The sequence below is a fragment of the Streptopelia decaocto genome (genome assembly GCF_964273445.1).
Source record: "Streptopelia decaocto genome assembly, chromosome: 2".
NCBI classification, from domain to species: Eukaryota; Metazoa; Chordata; class Aves; order Columbiformes; family Columbidae; genus Streptopelia; species Streptopelia decaocto.
The window spans coordinates 133,441,403-133,466,149 of record NC_138655.1 but is presented as its reverse complement, the minus strand read 5'-3'; the positions used below and the strand labels follow the sequence as shown (position 1 = coordinate 133,466,149).

The window sequence follows — 24,747 nt, the reverse complement described above, 5'->3', positions numbered from 1 at the left end:
TTCATACTTTCTAAGTCAGTATCATAATTGGTACCATATTTACACTGTTTCCATACTGTTAGAGGAGCTGAAATATTGTCAGAGTAGTCTTTTACTCTTCAATAAAAGGCATTAGTGTGACCCTCCACTTTTTATTTTTCTCTTTTAAAAATGGTGTAGCTTTAAGCAGCATACTCCTCTGGCCTTAGTGTCAAGACAGCTTAAAATTCTCTAACAACTTCTATCTAAATACTGATAGTGGTACCCTAACAAAATCAAAAAATAATCTCTTTTCCTTTTAAGATACTTTGAAACAGTATCCAGTGTACATCAGAGCAGGAAAATAGTCCTTAAGTTAGGCATTTAACACATTATGAGAATAGGTAACAGGTAAATAAAAGCAGTATGAGGCTCACAGAGCTTAAACGTCCTGAGCAATGCAAAAAAAGTAGAGGAAAAAAAGGACAAAAATGGGATCTTAAGGCAGAGAGGGGAAGTATCACAAGGGAAGGAAGAAAACAAGGATGGAGAGATGTTAGCACTGACTGGAGGAGACAGAGGGACCACTAAAGATCATTAAAAATGTTCAAAACTGAATGGTTTTGCAGCAGAAGTTGACTATTTGGAACATCTTACATCTCAGTGCCCTCAACACTTCCCACAGAAAGCAGGCTCACAGCCAGACTGCCAGCATCTCTTCCTGGCAGGCTTCCCAAATCTACAGCTATCCAGGAAGCTCTTTCCCTAGAAATTCCGCCTGGAGACCCGGAAAAACAGAGTGCCCAGTGTCTGAAGGGCAGAGTTTTTGGCTGGTGACACTCACAAGTTGCTAATTTTTTCACTTATGTAGCTACAAAGATTCAACATCCTTTCTTGGTCCTCAGTTATCAACATGTGAGGGACAGGCTTCTCCTTCATAATAAATACACCATAATTCTCCACATCCTACCAACCCTTCTGCAAATTAGTTACAATTTCAGTTAATTTTGTCTCATCATTGGTTTGAAAGCAGAAAGATGTGGTTTCTGCAGTAGCTTTTTATAGAAAATTAAATCTTCCTACCTGTAGCAGAAATACTTCACTTTATATATTATAATAAGGCAAAGTCTTTACAGTAAATTAATATCTTCTATCAGATCAAAGACTGTAGCAGAGGGAAACAGCACAAGAATCCTTCTTTCAACCCACACTTATGTGTGCTTGAAATTTTAGTTTTCCACTTATGTCAATGGGCTTAAGACAGTACCTTTTCTTGTTTTGTTCTCAGACCACCATGGTCACAGGAATACCACCACAATGACCCAGCAATATATTTCTCTTCTTCATGATTAAACCAAAATGATGCTTTGCAATTATCTTGTGATCTACTACCATACACAACAATTTATCTAACAATGCCACTAGTCCCAGGGTAAACCACATTGTAATCTGCACTACTGCATTTTGTTCCGTTTCCATTTACTATAGTCCATAATGTCATCAAGCTTTTCCAGCATAATATTCAGATTTTTCTCCATTTTAGCAATAATTCCCAAATTTGGTTTAGCGAGCTCATTCTATTAGTATCCATCTATTTTTGACAAGGTTATTAGCAAAGATACTGAGATTAGTCTCAAGACCAGTCCTAGACACACTGCTTTAACCTGAATACCTTCTCTTTCAGGACCCATTGTAATCAGTCTGTTAGCTTACTAAAAAAGTAATGTTGGTCATCTGAAGAAAACTGAGCCCTTCTGTGAACAGGCAGGACTGCTCTCAGTAACATACCTCTAAAAGCTCAACTGGCCTTTGACCCCAGAAACTGAGGGGTTCCTACAAAAATAATCCTTTCAGTCTCTTGACTTTTTCCTTCTTCTCAAGTTCCATCTGCCTCTTCCCAGAACAGTAAAGCAGAGGCTTTTTAATACCTCTGTGCTACAAAGGAAGAATAACTAGGTCATTTAAAAAAACTAGTTCATTTGATTAGTCCTTCTTCCCTAGCTTATTTTTTTTCTTCTTCTTTTTGATCACTGTATTTTTATACCTGCTTTCAGGCTCCTGAAGCTTCTCAGGAAGTCTTGGGTTGATGCTCAGCTCTTTAACCATTTCTCTTGCAATTGCTGTAAAGTCGCACTCACTTAAAGCACACCGTAAACCTTATTCAAATGATTAAATCTGCATTTTTAAGCCTGCTACCTAAAAATGGTGTTATATGATTATAGAAACAGTATTTTATATCTCCTTAGTAAGCTGAAATTTCTGTGATAAGTATGAAACCAGTTAAATGTTTGCTCTTAAATTATTTTTCATATTTCTCTGAGTTAATGTTAGCAAAACTATGTATTGTGAATGACCAAAATGGAATTGACCTAGTGAAAAAGTCTGCCAGCAGAAAAAGAGTGCACTTTGCTCTCTGCTTTAAATATTTATTATCTGACAGAATAGACACATGCAGCATTTATTAGTAGAAGTGACATCTCAAAGGAAGCCTATAAAAGACACTACTCCTATGCATAACAAAAATTAAAAAATAAAATTAAGATTACTTACTTGATTAAGTATATCTTGTTTCTGTAACGCATGCAAGGAAAGAAAGAACACACGTACATTAGTGCAGTGTCGTAACACTCAGGCTCTGTTTTCATAATAGAACTATTTTTGATGGAAGGTTAGTGATGTAGATGAACAGGTTTAAGACATTAGACAGAATATCCCATTTTCTTGCATTAGCACATGACAAGAAAATGGCTCTAAGTCAGCATTCTAGTCTTGATTAGAAAGCGCAAGCAATTTATTTTTAACCATGCAATGACAGATAACCAAGGAAAAAAGTCAATACAATGCCTATCTTTCATCTCTGCTTACTTTAAAAAAAAAAAAAAACCACATAACTAATTACTTGTTGCCAAGAATAGCTGTTAATGAAACAACTTAGCAGAAGTGAATACAATGATAAATTCCATAAATACATTAACAACTAAAGGAGGGCTAAGGAGAATCTCAATCCTTTACTCTATGTGAGTAGAAACACAGTGACAAAAAATGAGGACAAGGCTGAGGTACTTAATGCCTCTTTGCCTCAGTCTTTAATAGTAAGACCATTTGTTGTCTGGGTACTCAGGACACTGAGCTGGAAACAGGGATGGGGAGCAGAACGAAAACCCCATAATTCAAGGGGAAACGGTTGGCAACCTGCTACACCACTTGGACATACATAAGTCTACGGGGCCACACAGGATCCACCCAAAGGTACTGAGGGAGCTGGCAGAGGTTCTTGACTAACATGATCTCCTTCTATGACAAGGTGACCCACTTAGTGGACAAGGGAAAGGCTGTGGATGTTGTTTACCTGGACTTTTGTAAAGCCTTTGACACTGTTTCCCACAGCATTCTCCCAGAGAAACTGACTGCTCATGGCTTGGACATGTGTACTCTTCACAGGTTAATAAACTGGCTGGATGGCCGGGCCCAAAGATTTGTGGTGAATGGAGTCAAACCCAGCTGGTGGCTGGTCATGAGTTGTGTTCTCCAGGGATCAGTACTGGGCCCAGTTCTGTTTAATCTCTTTATCAATGATCTGGATGAGGGGATTGAGTACACCCTCAGTAAGTCTGCAGACAACATGAAGTTGAGTAGATGTATTTATCTACTGGAGGGTAAAATGGCCATATAGAGGGATCTGGACCAGCTGGGTCGATGGGCTGAGGCCAACTGTATGAGGTTCAACAAGGCCAAGTGCCAGGTCCTGCACTTGGTTCACAACAACCCCAGGCTTGGGAAAAGTGGATGGAAAGCTGCCTGGTGGAAAGAGACCTGGGGGTGCTGGTCAACAACCAACTGAACATGAGCCAGCAGTGTGCTCAGGTGGCCAAAAAGACCCAACAGCATCCTGGCTTGTAACAGAAATAGTGTGGCCAGCAGGACTAAGCAAGCGAACATGCCCCTGTACTCAACACGAGTATGCTGAGGCTGTACCTTGAATCCTGTGTTCCATTTTGGGCCCCTCACTTCAAGAGAGACATTGAGGTGCTGAAGTGTGTCCAAAGAAGAGCAATGAAGCTGGTGAAGGGTCTGCAGCACAAGTGTGATAAGGACTGGGGCTGTTTAGCCTGGAGAAAAGGAAGCTGAGGGGAGACCTTATCGCTGTCTACAGCGACCTGAAAGGAGGTTGTAGCATGGAGGGTGTTGGTCTCTTCTCCCACGTAACAAATGATAGGACAAGAGGAAATGGTCTCAAGTTGCACCAGGGAAGGTTTAGACTGGATATTAGGAAAAACTTATTCAAGTAAAGCATTGTCAGGCATTGGAACAGGCTGCCCAGTGAAGTGGTTGAGTCTCCGTCCCTGTAGGTGTTTAAAATCTGTGGTGCTCACAGACTTGGTTTAGTGGTGGACTTTGCACTGTTAGGTTAACAGTTGAACTTAATGATCTTAAGGGTCTTTTCTAACCTAAATGACTCTATGGTTCTATAAACACTAACAAGCACTGTTGCAAAAGTCATCATTATATGCTGCTTTAGTTGCTAATAATTTTTATTCCTTTGAATAAAGGTGGGTGCCGTATTAATTTTCTACTTTAATCAAAACTCCTATCACTATTTCCCAGTAAGAGGTACTACCTTTAAATTACAAATACGGGTGTATTCTCTGCATAAATTACACTGATTGTGCTGGACTTTTGCTGAACTAGAGTCACCAGACTTATCCTTTGATACGTTGACAGAGTTAAATTAGAAAAAAATTGAGACCCCTGGAAATCAGAAGGACCCTAGAGAAAGCTTTTTAGAAGTATCAGCACTACTTCAAAAAATGCAAAAATCCTTTGGACAAGGTAGATGATTGCAACCTGACTACAAACATTCTGCAAAATTTAGGGCTTCACCCCTCTGGGCAGATGAGACCATTGAATGTGCCTTGTGTCACGTGCTCATTGTCATAACTTTCCTGTTGTTTCTGCATATACACATTTATTCTTTTTATTCACAACCAAACTGTGGAATTCTGGAGCACTGCCCTGCTTCACTTGCAGACCCCAGCTGCACTCTGACTGCTTGTCTGGCTGAGACACCTCCACGCGCCTTCCACTCTCACTCTTCATGCACTGATAAACTCTAAGAGTTCTAGACAGTAAGTAGGTAAGCAGGTAAACAAGATATTATGGTGCACTCAAACAGATCCCTCAAAAGTGATGATGACACTAGGACCACAAGCAGACAATGATGTGTACTTAGTACCCATTTAGATACAGTCTTTAGCTCTACCTGCTTTCCTAACTCTTGCTGGCCTAATCAGTGCTCCCCTCAAAGACAAATGGCTGAAATTAATTAACTAAAATAAATCTCAACTGATAAAAAGAAAATTTATAAATCGCAGCTTTCCAGGAGGCTGATCTTAATCTACCTGTGTGTCTTACATCAGGTATAAAATCTATTCCTAATTACATATTTGACACTGACTTAGAGAAGAAGGTGGAAGGGCAGAGGTTCAGTAGCATTTGTATAAGTTTTAGTCATCTCCCTTACGTTGAAAACAGAGAGTAAAAGCTCCATAAATAAACTCCCTATATTGGATGTCCTTCTGATAATCAGATACATCATTTCCACTAAGCCCGAAACCCACTCACTAGACAACATATAAGATAATGGAAAAACAAACCAGATGACTTCAGGTAACAAGCTTCGAATACCAATAGCTTTTCTTTTGCTATTTCTGTCTCATTAAATTGGCTTGTGATAAAAAACTGTAATATAGAAGCAACGGAGCAGAATGAATTCCTGAACCCTTTAAGCAGGGAGAAACTTGAAACAGGAAGTTCTTTAGGCTTTTTCTTAAGTACATAAATACATCACATGGCTAAGTCTGCCATAGCTCTATGCCCCATGTTTGTAGTAAAAAACTGGCACCACCTTTTGGTAGAATATTGGCAAGATTTGAAAAATACTTGGAGTGCTTATGAGACAATTATCTAGGAAATAAATAATGAACTAAAATGGAAACATGATGGTATCCCCTACAAAATACAGCAACAAAATAGAAGAGCCATCTGTAATATGTGGAACTAAAAAACTGTACTATGACTGATTTCAGCTGGATCATTCAGTTTTTGTCATCTTATTTACAGACAACAATTAATTACTTAAATAGTACAACCAACTCCAGGAGTCCTCATCTGACCAGATATAATCAACTTGCAAATCATTCTGTAAAGAGTTTATCCACAGAGGCGGTTGAATGCATGCCAAAAATATAGGCATGCATGTGCAAAGGGAGTTCTGTCTGACTTGGTATATTCACTCAACTGAAGTCCAACTCAGTGCCTTTGCCTCCAGTTCAGCAGTGTATGGCATGAAACTTGAGCTACTAGATCCAAAGTAGCTTCACTGCTAGCTGTGTTTTCTTTATGTTGCACTTCCTGAAGTCTAAGTACAAAAGCTGTCAGGGTTAGTCAGCCTAGGTCCAACATTGACCCAGTTGTAGTGAAGAACCATCCCTGCTAAAGACACTGAAGCCATCACAGTGTGTCTGACTTGCATTCCTTCCTCCCCTCCCATCCTGCTCACTGGCTTGGGAGCTCTGCAGCTCTGTAAGCCCTGCATGCTTCAGTACACTGGTAGGATTCTGCAACAAATAACTGTGCAATTAAAAAGTCTGGGAAATGCTATACAGAATCACAGACTCGGCTCAGGACCAACTGTGTTTATTAATTACAGCTTTGCACAAATTCTGCCAGTTCACCTGGCTTCAGACAGGGCAGTCGTCCCATCACTTTTTGCCATGACTCAACCTCTACACACCCCCAAATTGGAGGAATGACTTTGTTAAAGGAGACTAATTTCACAACGTCACACACAAACACTGATAACTTGATAATGCATTACCTACATGGCAGTATGTTATTTAAATAAGCATAAAACACACAATTATTTTGTACTGTAAAAGGTTACATTTCACAAAACTGAAATCTTGTATGATGACTGAAAGTGAAGAATTTCAAGAATAACTATAGATAATAAATTAAGACCATTGTATCACATACACTAGGAGCACAAAACAGCCCTGCAAAAATTAAAAGTGAAAAAAAAATAATAAATAACACACATGTCTACATCTAACAAAAATCAGTTAAGGGAGGTCCTACAGCCAATGTTACACTGGAGAATAAATTAGATGATCATAGCATTCCCATCCTTCCCTTTATAATCTAAGATTCTAATTAACTAAAATAATGGGAATTTAAGATTATCACTTACAAGATCAACTTATACTATTTTACTGAATTATTAAATATTTTCTTCAGAAACTGACAAAAATGATCAGCATTATGCTTTGCAAAGTTCAAAGTGTCCAATAATTTTTCAATACTTAATGAGTTATAGTGACCTTAATTCACAATCATTCTTCCTTTTTATATCCTGAAATGTAAGATCAAGTCATATTCATAACTGTTTGAGTGTTTTTCTGTCCTGAATTCCACATAATTCAAGCACAGTTAAAGACATTACTATTAGAAACATTACTAAGACACATTTTTGTTTAGCTACATTTTGAATCGTGCTAATGGGATATGCTAAGCAGATACAAAGTGCAGTTCAGGGTAACAAAAGAAAATAATCTGTCTTTTTCTACCAGCCAAAACAGAATATTTTGTCTTGTAGTGAATCTGTAGTGACAATGCACACACACACACTTTTTTTTCAGCTGAATTGTCTTAAAACAAAATGGGGATCCCACTACCAGAAACAACACAAGAGAAACAGAACTTAGAGAGAAATTGTACCTGAACAGATTTTACTTTTTCTAACTTTTGAAATCATACTTAATATTTCCAATCCTTAAAAAGAATTGGGAAGCATGTTACCTTACCATAAGGATCGTTTGCTTTACTTTTGTGTGCCTGTTTGTTTAAATCTTAGAAAAGAAAATCTGGTTTTAAGTAAGCTATTAAGCAGGCCTGTCTAATATAATGTTTATAAACTTTTAGCTTTTCAAAATACTCATATTTTTGTTTTCCAAACAGTTTCAAATACCCCAAACAGCAGATTTATAAATAATCTTCTATTTCAGATGTTTAGATTTGCTACAACATTCATAAATATTTCTCCCCACCATTTCTGACCATTGAAGAAAGAAAAAGAATTACCCCTTCAGGATTATATTTTGCTAACACACCACTGCCATGGAATTCTTCTAAGACATCCTTAATTTTCTTGGTAGAATCTGGATGAAGAATAGAGAGAGAGAAAATGAAAATACAGAAAACTTATTTACATAATATGAACTGTAATTAAAGAAAAAACAACCAAACTGCTAATAGCTTTTCTCAATTCACATTAGTAATTTTCTCTAGCTGTATGAGAGCTGTGGGCAGAAAGAAAATGAGAACATACTATACCCTCTCTACCAAGTACTGTAAAAATCAGATCAGAAACAAACATTCTTTGACCCAGCCCTTAACTACTGTTGAGTAGCATATTTCTGAAGGAGTTGTTTGCAAGGACTATTTTAAGTCACTTTTCTCGTCCTTGAAACCTGAGTCATGTACGGAACATGGTCATTCCCAACAGCGCTACTAAATCTCCTCTGGCACAGCTGCCAGTGAGTAGAGGAACTGTCAGAGGAGCCAGACAATATCAAGACGAAGTGGAAACTTGAAGAAAAAAAATCTTTTCCTGTGGTCATGTCACAGAAAACAAATGTTGCTATTGAAACCTCAGTTTTTGCAGACCTCAGATGTTCTAACCACTGCCAGCTACAGTAACTTCAGGACAACTTTTGTCTTACAGAAATGTGGAAAATCCCTGAAGTTCAGAAGCACATAGGTTTAACATTTTAAATTGCTTTTTGTCTACATGCAGAATAACAAAACTAGTTATTTCAATAAGCGGCCACTATGTAAAAGCTTTAAACTCAGATTCTCTTAGAATACATCATGCATAAAACTATCTTTTCTACCTTAAATACATTAGCAATACTATAAAAATAATTGTAACTCAATTTTTTCTTTAAAATGCAGTAGTTGAGTCCATAATGGTCAATGTGCATAATGGCCACAACACTGGAGTAAACCATCAAGCAGTGAAGAGTAGCAGATGCATTAAAGAAGAAAACAGGTAAACTTAATGACTGCACATTTATTTCTACAAGAAATCTGGAAAGAAAGGAGAGAAGCAAAGGGTGCATCAAGAACAGGACTATCACATGAGCATTTAGTTAGACACAATTACAAACATTAGGACCTAGCCTTAAGGATTTATTAGTTATACCAACAAATACAGCATCATAATAGTTCTTAAAAGTTAAAGAAATTCAGCACTTAAATCTGTCTCTAAAAAATACATTTAATAAATTATATGACAAGGAAGGAGAAAATGCAGTGGTAAAGGATTTGAAAAATAGCTTTGTATTAGTTCATAACAGCTATAAACAAGACACACCAGTAAAACTCTGTTTTAAGAGTTGCTGAAGAAGCTTTTTTCCCCAGATCCTCATACACAGTTTAGATTGTAGTAAGAACGGCTTTTCCCAATGTTTGCCATTTTATGATTATTTCTTTTTTTTAATGAAAACACCCTAAACAATGTGTGGCCTCAATAAAACAGCTTAATTTCATTAACTGGATGCATTTGAATGTTACTGTCAACTGCAAGCAGTGGAGTTTAGCTGATCTCATGAGTAGTCACAGCAAATATTTAATTGATAAAGTTATCTATAGTCTTATTGCTGTGTCATTTGAAATACACTAAATAATTATAGCTTTGTATAAAAAAAAAATGAAAAACTATAAAAAAGAATGAATCGATATATTAAGAAATGAATTTTCTAACTGCAATTAGCAGCTGATGAATTAGATATTTATTTATCAGCACAAGTACACGAATTGATGACTGACAAAAATTTCCTTTTTTTACTTTGTCTCTATTATTTCAATATGTTTTTCGGTTGTCATATATGGCTGTATATAAAAATCATTGCATTTTATGATAATGAAGTCAATAACTATGAAAGCAGCAGCGTGAGATCAGTCAATATATGACAGAAGTGACTCAACTTCATCCTAACAAAGGATTTTTCTGAACTTTGGAAGAAGGAGGTTAAATATACATCAAAACAGAATGACAGCAAGGTCTCCTTACACACCTTTTACTAGCCAAAAAAAAATCATAAATAAAATAGAAATGGCTCATTTTCTAGCAGTCTAAAACAGTGTCTTGAGGTTTTCTCCCAGCAATCACCGTGTTTCTTTCATTTATATTTTGCCAGATAAAGCCTATTCATCTTTAAATGAGTATTATGCCTAGGCAACTGTAATTAAAACCCAAACCTGTGTTATGTTACTTATTAAAAATAAATCAAATCTTTGCTTTTAATTTTGTTCATACTCTTCTTAGTCAAGTAGAATTAAGAATAAAACATTCTCTATTCCAGCAACAATACAACTATTCACCTTTTTCATGCATGGGCTTAAAGCAGTGACATCCAAAAAGCATAGCTAATTTCATGCTTGAAATAACTGCCACGCAAAAGGGTCTGTGGATGTAAATTCTGCTCTGGTTGTCCCAGCAAAACTCTTCAAGAGACGTCCACATTCTAGACAGGAGTTGTATTTATTACGAGCACCATGACATACATTTCACAGCCAAGGCAGACCCATTTTTCACAAACCATTTTATTCAAAGTCATTCAATCATTTTATCAGTTCATGTGACAGTATCCACAACAACATGAATAGAGATCTTTTAAAATGCTCAAAATGACAAATCGATATCTTAAGTCAAACACCAAGTGACAATCTTCTGCATGTGTGCTCTTCAACAGTGCTGACATGCCTCAGAAAAATTAATTTTCCTTCCTCAGCCTATAGTAGGCAAACTGTTATTAGGCATATGTCCCATTTTTAATAAGTTGACCTAAAAGGATATGAAAAATAGGATAATTTTCAAGTTTCACTCCTTTTGAGGATCACATTAAAAAGAAATAAATGAGAAATTCCAATAAAATGTTCTCAATTCTAATTAAAAAAGTCAAGTACATGATTTCTGTGAGAAATAGAAAAAAAAATCTAGAAGATATACACAGAAGTAACTTTTTTGCTAGGTTTCCTAACTAGGAAATAGCAATAATGCTATGGATTCCATTACAGTTATTTAGTCTGATCCAAATAATCTACATGCCCACTGGAACATGGTGGTGCAAACACAAGTGTCAAACCAGAACCTGTGTTCTCAGTGTTACCTACAAGTACAGATGTTCTACATAACTAAGCCACTTACTCCTTTGTGAGCAGACACAGTAAATTCATAAGCACCACTCCAAATCAAGGACAGATTCCTTCTTGTCCAAGTCTATGTATTCCAAGCTCTTCTTAAGAGGGAGTTTCTAAACCGGTGTAGATATGGCCCACAGCCTGTCAACTTCAGTGATTAAATCCCATCTTATCTGCAAAGCTATAGCTGACATAGTATGAATTTCACACAGCTTTGAAGATAAAGTTTGTTTCATGAAACATTTCTCTCTTTTTTTTGTTCTCACAATTTTATCATTTTCATTACCCACTTGCACAATGTTTCAGGCAAGGAAGACTTTCAATTCACTCCTCTGCCTGAGTGGATTTAAACTCTTATCATCCAACCCATCTCCTGTTGCAATTTGGATAGAATGCAACAGTGTTCATCTAGCCAAGGGGGTAGAAGGAGAACAAGGAAAACTGTGGTGCAAGAGCCAGAGCTTTCCTTGGATGAGGTGAGACATGGTTTCCCACCTCATGCTACAGTGAGTTTGGGGCAGAACAAACAAGGTTAGGCATGGTGTGGAAGACTGCTAACTGAAAAGCTATTACTAACACATGGGAGATCCTACAGTGCTGCAGAAATTCTATTTTAAAATAAAGACTCCAAACAACAGTTATATAGATGAGACTTGGGCAAAACAAGAGTTTTATAGATGAGACTCGGGCTAATGTTGTACTTTTTCAGAATAAAGGCAAAACAATTAAAATAATGACATTAGAAAAAAGAAACCTGCATACGTAACAGTAAAAGTGTCAAAGTTTCTGACTTTTTCTTCACTGTCCTTCAGTCCTAAGAAAGATACTTTTTATCACTGAAGACAAATTTACATACTAAGTTCAAAACCATTTAAGTCTACATTAAAAAGTATGATTTTTTTTTTAATGACTCAACTTTAGATCAAGAAGATTGAGCACTCAATTGAAACCAGAATTTCTCCCATAATCAGAAAACACAGGACAGAAGGAAAGCTTGCCCAGATCACACACTTTGTCTATATTTTCTCCCCATTGTACCAGAAAAATCTTTGAAAATTATTTTTTTCTCAATAAAAAAAGGAAAGAAATAAGAAGACACACTTACAAGACAACTTACCTAAAACTCAGCATAAATCACATGCTATACACACAAAACTGACTTGCAATTTAAAGGGAAAATATGCACTAGAAAACAATGACTGGATTATGAGTAATTCCCTTACAAATCCAGATATGTTTTTCATTTTCAACAGAAATTCATTATTATCTGCATATTATCAGACCATAACTAACTTTAACACCCACACAGAAAGTAGAGCAATAACTACTTTCTATCTCAATTTCACTTTTGTAAACTTTATACAATTTGCAAAATATCATGGGCATCCCAAGACCTACCACGGTGAAGGTCAGAATTTATATATAGAAGTTCCAGGGAGATTTTCTATGCATCTCATTGTGATTCATAATAAAAAAAAAAGTGCAAGCTTCAATACACTATTTTCTGTATGCTGCCAAAGCCCAGCTCAAACCTGAAAACCCTGCTTGATGAGAAGCACGGGGAAAAAAACAGCACTCAGTTGACATCACAATTTTTGTATGGCTTCTTATTCTTCTATGGACTCTTTTTTTCTTTTGTGGATGCAACCATACAAAAAACTGTGTATATGTATATAAATTTATACACAGTTTGGTTTTTTTTTTTCCTTTTGCGTATTTTATTTTATTCAGAGAACCGGAAAATGCTTTTGCTCAAGCTCTAGCTCTGCTTAATCTGAAGTTTTACTGGTCTAGCAATACCTGCGTGTCAAAAAGGTCAAGCCTGCCAACAAACCTGTATGCAGCACCAAAAGGTAAAAAACTGTTCAACTTCCAACAAAACAGGTTGTTCCAATAAAAATATGGTTTACCCAGCCTGGCTGAGTCTTGCAGCATGTCTGTGTTGGTAAAGGATGTCTGATGGTTAACATTGATCCAGCAGAAGGCAGTAGCTTACAAGTCCTATGCTTTCCATAGTTTGGGCTGCAGTCTCACTGGCAAGGTCACACCTTGGTTTTGATTTGTGACTTATAAGAGGCCTTTTGATGCAAATTTCACAGAAGAAAAAAAAAAAATAAATAAACATTAAGTGGGATAAACACTCAATTTTGGTTCTCTTATATTTAGAATTTAGAACCTATTGTAGTCCTGAAAAGAGTGGCCAGGCTGGGAAGGCAATCATTTTCCAGTGGTCTGAAGGAGACCTCCCCTCAAGTAGTTGCTACCAACGGTTTAGGTAACACTCACTCCATAGACTGCAGAATTTGAGCGACTACACCCTCCAGCAAATCACATTCCCACTGAATGCGTAACTGCTTGAGAGAGTCCAGCACAGAGCCACAAAGATGATTAAGGGAGTGGAGCATTTCCCTTATGAGGAAAGGCTGAGGGAGCTGGGGCTCTTTAGCTTGGAGAAGACTGAGGGGTGACCTCATTAATGCTTCTAAATATGTAAAAGGTGAGTGTCACAAAGATGGAGCCAGGCTCTTCTCGGTGACAACCAATGATAGGACAAGGGGCAATGGGTACAAACTGGAACACAGGAGATTCCACCTAAATATGAGAAGACACTTCTTCACAGTGAGGGTGACAGAGCCTGGAACGGGCTGCCCAGGGAGGTTGTGGAGTCTCCTTCTCTGGAGATATTCAAACCTGCCCAGACACATTCCTGTGTAACCTCATCTAGGTGTTCCTGCTCCGGCAGGGGGATTGGACTAGATGTTCTTTCGAGGTTCCTTCCAATCCCTAATATTCTGTGATTCTGTGACAATTAATTAGGAATAAGCTTCTTAGAATCACAAGCAGAATTGGATGAAGTTGGCTAAACAAACATGGTGGTGAGTGGCTTCTGCAACTCCTGCTGCACAGGACAACTTCTCCCTCCTGACAGCCCATGCAGGAGACGCCTCTTCCACCTGTCCTCCCTGCTGGGGCCCATCACCACAGGAGAAAGACTCACCCATTTACCCATTGCTGTGTATACAGACAATCCAGGACTTTTTATGAAAAAAAAAAAAGCAATATTGATGGCATGTGCCAACACATCATTAGTCCACATTAATAAAAAATGCTCACCAAATCCCACTTCCCTGCAGCAGATGTTCAACTGAAAGTGCACAACAAACAACAGGGATTTGTGGAGGAGTAGATAGAAGCTTAATTTTTGTCTGCTAGTGTGATGAGCTTTGAAAGGAAGAAAAAGTAAAGGACAAAAATGTACTCCAGGACTCGAGAGGAAGTGCAGGTAATTCCTGTGTGTACTTAAAAACATTTTGAGAAGAAAAAAATATTCACCTTTTACATTTTAAAGTGACTACAGCTAACTTCACTTCTTTTGGACTCTTTTGACTCCTGACATTCAGAAAATCAAGGCTGAAACAGTTTGAAAGATCCTCAGCACACATCTCTGAGAGCAAGGTTCAGGGTGCTGCAAGGATTCCTGCAGACCTGTCACATCCCCACAGGGAGCCCTGGGGGCAGCCCCAGGCACCTCCCCAGGGATGGGGCAAGGCCAAGGCTGTCAGCCCACAAGTGGGCCTAACTCTGGAGAGCTGGACACCAGCCCTACTGAGGTGCTGCCAGGTCATGGGTGGCCCCGGGGGGCAATACTTCAGAAACAGCTTGCCCTGAGTCCAGGAAGGTAGAGACACCTCAGAAGACCTCTCTGGCCCTCAGAGACCATCAGCCAGCTTCAGCCTGAAAACTAATACAAACTTCTAGCAAGTAACTTTGTAGCTCCTTCCCTTTTCTCATTTCCTGCTTATTTATAGCAGGTCACAATATCTGATACAAGCTGCCAGCTCATAACCTTTCCAGTTGGAACGATGATGAAACCACTCTCTATTAAATGAAGTAATGCTATTGATAACACATTCCACCTCAAACATTAAGCACTAACTTTCTAATGGCAAAGAATCAAATCAGTTTGGTTTGAAATTAAGCATGTATTCTTTCTGATTTTAAGTGGAAACAGGGAAAGGGCTTTTAAGTCTGAGGATATTGGTACTGGTTTTGAAATCTACATTTAAAAAGACAGAGTAGTTGCTTGCTTCTATTTTCCCCAATATTATTCTTCATAGTTTTTAATATGTATACTTTGAACTAATTAGCTATTTAACTATTACTGCACAAGATATAGAAACATACAGTATACTCTTATCTATGTTCTTAAACACAAGTCTATATAAAAAAAGTAAATTTCTGCAGTTATTACAAAAAGAAGTAGCTCAAAGTAGTAAAGTAAAAATGGCACAGAATCGCTCACATGACTACAATTGAATATTTTGCATACTCTGCATCAGAAATTAGAAATACTTTGAAACATTCAAACATGGAATTAGATATCTATTAATATTTTATACAATTCCACAAAAAAAAAAAAAAAACAACAAAAATAAAAAGCTAGAAGTGGAACTGTGAAAGCATTACAATGTCACCTTTCTAAGACTACAGCTAGGCCTAAGATACTTCATTTCTACCTAACACGTTATTCTTATGCCTGATCTTCTTCTGTCATCAAATTTTAGCTCTCCTGTGTATTGCTTCAACATATATTTACTAAAAAGTGGTAGCCAAGTTTTTCACATTTCCACATATATTCCAAATATGAAATTGCCAAAGGGATCATGGCATATAACCAAGGCATATAAAAATGTTAAAAACTTGTGGATTTGAATTTACAAAACCACTTAAATGATCACAAATTATATGAAACACAATAACTGTGCAAAGGAAAACGGTGAAGGAGTTCAAGCTAACACATTTCACCTGTTCACCATGAGGGCGAGTCAAAACTGGGAACACATTTTATCAAGATACCCTGGCTTCTTTTGTTTGCCTATCTTTATTTTAAAGAGCTTGGAGGAAGCTCCTCAGGCGGTATCAGCTGCCCTGTGCAGTTGGGGGTTTGTTTTGTTCTATTTCTTTGTCTTCCCTCTTTCCCCATTTCTTCTATGAGCAGGCTGTCTTAAAGCCCCTGTTTCATTACAAGACATAATTGAAAATCTTGTTCTTCCATTCTTCCATGTGCTATGGACAATTCTTGAAATGCTTTTGTAATCTTGAAGCAGGAAGATTTTTTCTTCCATTTTGCTTTATCATAATTTTTCTTCCAAAGTATCATATTCTTTTTAATCTTCCTCTTAGAAAGTTTCAAAGGTTCATACAGTGACAGTTCTTGACAACCTATGTACTGAAATTGTATTTCAAGGATGAAATTTTAGCTCTCTTGACATTGGAGGCAACGCTTTTGGCTTTTACCAGACAATTTTCTTAACACACAATAATTTTATTCTTATGAATAAGGGTATATAAATGTTGAATCAAGGGACTATTTTTGAAACTAAAAATCCAGCTCAATTTGGTTTTATTTGTTCTATGGGTTTCTGATCCATTAAGATACGCCTGTCTTCCATTTCAGGATGTACTTCCTCTTGCAAGGAAATGTTATTTAAAAACAAAATTTGCACTTGCAAACACAAGTCTCTATTATAGTTTATCTTGGGAGCAAAGGCTTTAAAGTCAAATAATTACATAGACCATAAACCGAAAAGAATTAGCAACACAAGTACACATTGCTCTGGATCTTGAACTACAAATGATGAAGGTTCCTGCACTTGCTGAGGATATGTACTAGTAATAAGCTGTTTTACCCTTTGTCTGTTCTAAATACAATCCCTAAATTTTTGTTCTTTGTGATCACACGCTTGGTATAGTAGTGAAGAGCAACTGAAAAAGTGTTCACTACAACCTGTTCTCCCCAGAACTCAGAGAAACAAGCCTGCACAACCCATATAAAATCTTTTTCAACATTTGGTGGCAATCAAAACTATCAAAAACTCTATCAATCACTGTATTACTATTATTGTATACTGTTATTTTGGCATGCCCAAAATTCTGTAGCCTGACTAGAGCTGGATGTGGAGCCTCCACATGATATATATACATGGTATACATACAATGCTGCCAAGAATGTTGCCAAGCACTTGTACATACACATATATGTTCAATTTGGTAAATCCAGATCAACTTTTGCATTCAGTATAATATTACCTGATCTAATCTCTATCAATTCTCCATAAAAGTTGGCTTAAGGTTGCCATATATGATCTGAGGAAGAGAAAGAGAAAAAAGTCTCCTCTACATTCTATATATCTTCAGACAGCCTAAGCAGATTTGGCCACTTGAGGCATTACACAATATTTCATATTTGTTAAAATTATGTTACAGTTACATAATAAGAAATTGCCTGAAATTTCATGACTCAATACTCCTGATAAAATATGTATATATCAATCATATTGCTTATATAAAGTCTCTCCAATTTGTATTTCCTATGTAGAAGGTTTTTACGTTTGTGTGCTCAAAGTGTTGACACTGCAACAGCATTTCTAATTTTCCACTGTTTCTGCTGAGAATCTTGCCATAATTCCATTTTGGATATAATATATGACAACTCGTAGTATTACAGATGTTGACCCATAAAAACATTAATATCACAGAAAGTTTAGAGACAGTCACTGAAAAAATAAGAGCTGTGTTGTCCATAGGAATGAGCTGCTAAGTACACATCTGCCTAGAAGTCACAGCCTCCCACCCACTGCGTAATTACAAAGGCACAGTCTGATGCAGATTGTTTCCACTGTGGTATTTACACATTAAGCTACCTCATAAGGCCACTGAAAAAGTGTACTGCTAAATAGATAGAATTAAAAAATAAAACACAAAGAAAAAAAGCTACAGGCTGAGTGGTAAAAATCAGTAAGTCGAAATTCCAGGTCAGGATCCAACTTTTGGGATAATATTTTTCTCCCAATGCCCAGGAAGTTTAATTAAATAAAGGACTGGTAAGAAGCTAAAAGTTTGTCTTAATAGTATATCAGGAAGAATGGGAGTTCTCCTATTTCCATTACTACTGCAAAACAAAGCAGTATTTATATTATACCTTCACACATTAGCAAAGGTTAATATATATTTATTTATCTTAATGACTGCAGACCTATTCTGGGAAGTCTGTTTATGTTCACTGCTCTGAGAAACAAATACGTTTCAAGTACTACTTCCATAAATATTCCAGCTGTGGAGTTCAAGATTTAAAAAAATTCTGTTTCCACCTAAGCCAGCTCTGTGTCCAAATTACAAGTTACATAGGTCTTTTACAGCATTGGTATATCAAGTCCTTAATTTTGTTAGCATTAAATACTTTCTCCTATCAATTAATTTATTTATCTCATTAATTTCTTAAAAGACTTTACAGACAATATTGACCATAACAGACAATACTTGAGAAACAGTGAGAGGTACTACGCATGGACATCAAGGAAAGGAAAGCCCGTAAAAACAGTTTATGCTCTTGCAGAGCCAAGTTCTACTGATACTTGCTTGATGCATCTAAAATCCTTTCCATTTCACTACAAATACATTAGAACTGAATTCTCTGCCTTACTTCAAAGGGATTTAATCGTCCAATATTTAATTTAATATCAAAGCTGGAATAGGATAATTCTTTGCTCATTCCAGGGCTCTAAGGAACCAGTAAGCAAGAATAAACATTGTAATATAGTCCACTGATAAAAGCAGGATTAAACTCCATTACCAGGACTATTTGTGACTTTATCCAATGACATTTTAATGTCAAATATAGTCCTCAGAGAAGGACAGCCCAAGGAATACAGCATTTTCATCGAAATTTACCTGGCAAGATAATAACATTGTTCAGATAAGTAGCTCCCTCAAGCAAGTTTATAGACCTCTCTAATCATCCTAAACAATATGTGCTAGATAATATAAAGGGTTTAATACACTTGGGTTAGTTGCCCTCTACAGGCTTAGAAGCCAAAACCCATTTGCTCTCTGAAGCTTTATTTCTTTCTCTGTTATCACTTTCTGGAATTCTCTTTTTAGATAATAAAACAAGTAAAAAAGAATAAATACATTCTCAGCCATCTTTGTTCTAGTCTCTCAGATATATCTTTAATCCTAAAATTATCCTATAATCAGTTTTCTATGGTTTAATCCCATCAATCTGTTCTTTCTTCATATTTTCCCATTTTTCGCCAATCTTGTTTCCCAGGATAGATGTTTGCTCTTTTGTGTGCTACCACCAGTTAATAGTTTTTATGTGATGGATATAGTAGTACACAGGTATCTGTGTTTTAAAACTTGCCTGTCCAGCCCTATGAACTTAACTCCTTGTCTTTCAAAGTATCACCGTGTTTCACTATAGGGAATGCAAAATGGATTGCTTTCAGCACATCTGAGTCATAGAGAAGACAGACCATTATTCAAAGGGAATTGTCTTGAGAAAGGAATGAGAAGTACTACAGATCTAGACCAATTTTTTGCTTTAAAACACAGATGATGGACTGTTGAATAAATGTACTAGAATGAATGAATGGAGATGTAATTATGAAGGCATCATGTGAAAAGGATGGAAGCCAAGTGACTGTTACTTACTAAACAAGTTTATTCATTGAGTGGAATGAAAAAACATATACACAATGACATCATGAAATAACCTACCACCCAACAAACCAAAGACTCCACCAAATAAACTGGAAAAATGCATCTTATACTAAAAATGCATATAACAAAGTGAGTGAAGGGCTAAACAAAGTTCTACGAACTGTGATTACATACGTACTAAGAGTGCTTCTCACCTACAAGAATAGCAAGAACTATGCCAAATAAGTTAAACATCTTTTAAAATAAGTATAAAACGTGAAGAGTTAAGCTGTATTAACTTGGGGTTTATTCTTGATATTTCCAAAACAGTAAAACATCTTAAATGCATTTCTAACATTCACAATGGGCTTTTTAGCCATCAATTAGTGATCTATGCAATTTATATTGGTATTTAACCAACAGTTTGGACCAGGAGAGGAACTAGTCCCTGATTCAAGAGAAGCAAATTACATTATAAAAAATAATTTATTCAAAATATTTCTATTATCTTTGTTCCGAATACTATTGCACAACATGCTCACATGTATAAAAATCCACTGAAAATACAAAGCTACGGAAGTTGCTATAATGATGAACACAAGACTTTAGGACCTTTTCCATGGCCTAGTAGGATGGGAATCTTTACAATAAAACATGGCAATGTCTCTCTTTAACAACAGGGCACAGCAGATTCCATTCCAGCAGTAACTATTGCTATAAACATCCTTGAAACAGTTACCTAAGAGACTTTACTAGAGACACACCCAATACACCAGTACCACCATCTTCTTTCATTACTGTCCTCATTTTGGCTGGGATAGTTAATTTCTTTCTAGTAGCTGGTATAGTGCTGTGTTTTGGATTTAGGCTGAGAAGACTGTTGGTAACACATTGATATTTTAGCTGTTAAGCACTCAGGACTTTTCAGCTTTTCACACCATGCCAGGTGCACAAGCTGAGAGGGGGCACAGCCAGGACAGCTGAACCACACTGGCCAAAGGCATATTCCATACCATACAATGTCATGCTCAGCATCTATATTTTTGGGGAAGCTGGCCAGGAGAACTGCCACTCAGCAACTGGCTGGGTATCAGTCAATGGGTTGTGAGTAATTGCATTGTGCATCACTTGTTTTATGCATTTTGTTTCATGCAGCCCTATGACAGGTCTATTAAGAAATGGCACAATGCATATAGAAAGATCTTAAAGAGCATACATGGCACTGATTAATTCCATGTAAAGGTCTACTACAGGTGAGCACCCAATATGGACAGTTACTCTAAGTACACTATTGACTAAATCATTAATTTTAACAATGTAATTCTGCCATTTACCTGTTGTTATGGTCAGAAAATATTTTAGCAATTTCTGGCAAGTTCAACAAGAATTTCCTCACCAAAATCAGTTTCCAAATCACAAATGAGTTCCCCATCTTTGGTTTGGCCTTTCCTTAAATCATCCTTGACAAAATCCCTGTCAACAATCAATAAACTTCGGGGGAAGAATCATTGACCTTGCCAATCCATAATACTACATGTTAGGGGAAAAAAATTAGGAAGGAAATAAACCAATCAACTAAAACATCTCTTCTGTCACCTTCATATCAAACTACAAAGATATGTCCCTAAGCTAAACTCAACATATAATTAGAAGGAAAAGAAAAATGTCTACTTACTGTAAGCTTAATAATTTACATAAGCTTATTAAATTGTCTTATGCACATGTAGCTCTAAAATACAGGTATTATAACCACATTAAGTTACCTAACATAGTGGCAAAGCACCAGTAACAAGGCACCAGCATTCATCAACCTAATATTGCCACAGACAAAAGGCAATGTAACAGTAATTGAACTAAAAACACCCCCAGGTCCCCGGATTCATATTTATATCCCTTCTTAATTCATCCACTTCTACCTCAGTATGCTCACACAGGACAAGTTTGTCTATTTAATTTTATATGGTTCCGTCAGGAAGATTAACAATGATACTGACCAGAGCCTCTAAGATCAGGATAATTTCTGCAAAGATGACCTGACAGAGCAAAAGCAAGCAGAAAAGACATGAAAAGGAAAGAAGGATAAAGAGTTAATCACCAAAAAGGATAAAAGGAAAAAGAGATGACAAAGATGGGGAGAAGGAAAGATAGGAAGAGGCAGATGAGACTTCAAAAACAGCAAGACAAAACAGAAGAGTTGATTCATGTGATCTTCATCCCTTCTTTCACCCTTCTCTTCTTTTGCTCCTCTGTACTTTTATTTCCCAAGTTGTAACTAATGTGTTTTAAGGAGAAAAACCTGTCAGAAATGCTTTATCACTTACAAAGACCTTAAAGAATCTAAAAGTATGATCTCATAATTTTTCAAGTTTACAGAGACCTTAACTTTGTGATGACCTAAAAGGATGACTTCCTTTTCAGAACAAAGATTCTCCATCAAATGCACTTTAGATAAGGGGGAAAAAAAAAAAAAAAAAAAAAAAAAAAACCAACAACAAACAAAAAACACCATAACACACATATTACAAGTTAATATTAGAGCATTCAGAAGTAGGAAATTATAGTCATAAACAGAACCTCAACTCTTCCAAAATTTTTCTATTCATCATCAACTTGTAGACAAATATTCCAAATGTTCCAGAAGTCTGATTATTAAAAGTATTTGAATGTAGTAACACGTTAATAAAATAGTTTGATTTTAAGCAAATAAGAGGTGAGAGGATGACTGGAAACAGACTCACTTAACCTGAGGAACCGACTAGCTGAGAAGGAGCTACATTCCAATTTCAATTGAGCTACATTCCAAGCAAAAGGAAGAGCAAACCATCTGTGAATTTTTTGATTCAACTGCTATTGGAGATCAGACTTACTAGGCATAAACTGCCTTGGTTCAGGAAAAGCTGAGGAAGAGGAAAAGTGGTTTATTCACTGCAAAACATTAGAAATTGCAAATAAAAAGTAAACTAGACCAGAGATTTGTCAAATAATGGTAAAGGCAACATTTTAGACTTGGTCCTTCCTTTTTGAGCTGGGGTCTTGCTTTTTTATGTTATAACCTGTTTCACAATTAGAAAAAGCAAAACATTTGAATACTTCTGTTATAAAAACACTGCTCTAGAACATTTTAACACAAGGAATCTGTTCCTGAAAAAGACGTTGGCAGTCCTGCAGCCTGCCAGGCATGAAGTAAATACAGTACACAGTATCTTATGAAAAGATCTAAGACATTTCATCTTGAGGAAAGATTAATGTCTATGGGGATAAACTGGGCAGCATGGTTTTCCTTAAGCAATGGTACCAGCCTGTCACATGTTCTAAATACCACTATATAGACAAACATAAAACAACTGTAAAAGCAGAATTTACTGAATACTATTGAGCAGGTAACCTGCTTCCCTAAGAAATACAATTAAAAATAAAGATATGTCATTTTTACTTGGCAATTAGAATGATCCAAGCTGGCTGCTCCACTCCTCTTGCAGCCTCAGACCCATATGCTCTTTTTCATTCTCTCACAAGGTAAATACTCTTCAAAGGTAACTTCTTAAGCATGGATGTGCCTCTGATTAGGCACATAAGAAAACTGTAGCCACATTTACACTCAAGTTTCTCACAGAGCAATGACTTAGCTTGGTTCTAATCTTTTTCTAATGTTCTGTGCGCTGAGTAAAAGACAGCTTATCCCAGACTGTGAATTAAAAAAAAAAATGACAGTGAACAAATGACTTACTAGCTTTCAATATGTATGAGATCATGGCTTCAAGATAAGTCATATAATAAAGACCCAGTCTCCTGAAAGCAGTGACGCACAATCCTCTGCACCATTAAGAAATATGCCAGACCCTTGTCAGAATATCTCAGGCTTAGTGTCACTCACAGATTGCAAACCAGAGAATATATTCATATAAGTCACAGTAAAATAAAGAATCTATGATTTACATCCCTTTTCTGCATCTTCTACCAAACTCTAAATCCAGAAAGAAACCCATCACCCAATATAAGGTACGGATATGAATATAAATAAAATGACTAGACAGAGGGATAACTCATTTTAGACAAAAATTAAAGATTTAAATTTTTGAAGCTGCCTTCAGAAATCAGATCACCCAAATCAACATGCGAAGACAATACAGAAATCTCTCTTCAATTATTTTACTTATAGTTAAATGTTACATTTAACTTAAGTCTGAGCAAACTATTTATTTTTGTTCCACTAAAACAACGTGACAGAATTTTTAGTAGAAATTTCTCGTTAAAAAGAAAACCGAATGCTTCAGTAGATAACATATTCCAATAAGATCAATATTCCTATTCTTTGACAGCTTTCACTTCTTTTTTTCTCTTCAAGTAAAATATTGAAATATTTAATTCTGCAAGCATCCAAATGTTTCAAAAGGAACACCACAATGTTATGTTTCATCAAAAGAATTTGTTGTTCTGTGTGCCTACAAATGGCACTATTATGCAAAGACACTCTGATTAGCTTGAATCAGGGACTGGAGGAATTTTAGAGCTCCTGAAATAAACTGAAAATAGACTCCAGCTGTGCTGCTGCACCAGTTTACTGCTCGTTTCTAGCTTAGGAATCTTTCCACTGCACTGCAAAGTACAGCATAAACATGCTGCTTCTCTGGGAAATTCCCAAGCATCACAGCCTTTTATTCCTGTAAGATCTAAGAAACTTTTTTACAATGAGGGTGGTAAAACATTGAATGTTGCCCAGAGAGGTGGTAGATGCCCCATCCCTGGAGACATTCAAGGCCGGACTGGACAGGGCTCTGAGCAACCTGATTTAGTTGAAGATGTCCCTGCTCAGTACAGAGGGTTGGACTAGATGACCTTTGAAGGTCCCTTTCAACCCAAACTATTCTATGATGACACAGGTACGCAGGCAGACCCTCTTTTGGTTCCCCACAGGCTCCGAGTTTCACCCGTGAACCCCTCCTGTGCAAACTGGGTCATAAGGACGTCCTGAAGCAGCAATGGAGAGCTGCTTGTGTGAGCACTGGGCACGGCACTGTTGCAAGACGACAGAGAAGAGATGAAGCA

General features: G+C 36.7%; 1 protein-coding gene across 3 annotated transcripts in view; it reads right to left on the bottom strand.

Moving 5' to 3' along the window:
* The window catches only part of DGKB (diacylglycerol kinase beta), a gene marked incomplete at its 5' end in the record, with an annotated part of 319,453 nt that overhangs the window by 277,784 nt on the left and 16,922 nt on the right, over positions 1-24,747 (bottom strand). For 2 of the 3 annotated variants that reach the window (XM_082045820.1, XM_082045821.1), the window contains 2 exons: positions 2,509-2,529; positions 8,098-8,174. In XM_082045820.1, coding sequence (XP_081901946.1) covers positions 2,509-2,529; positions 8,098-8,174 — 98 coding nt within the window. The remainder of the gene's footprint in view (positions 1-2,508; positions 2,530-8,097; positions 8,175-24,747) is intronic. The other variant, XM_082045822.1, reaches the window with a different exon arrangement.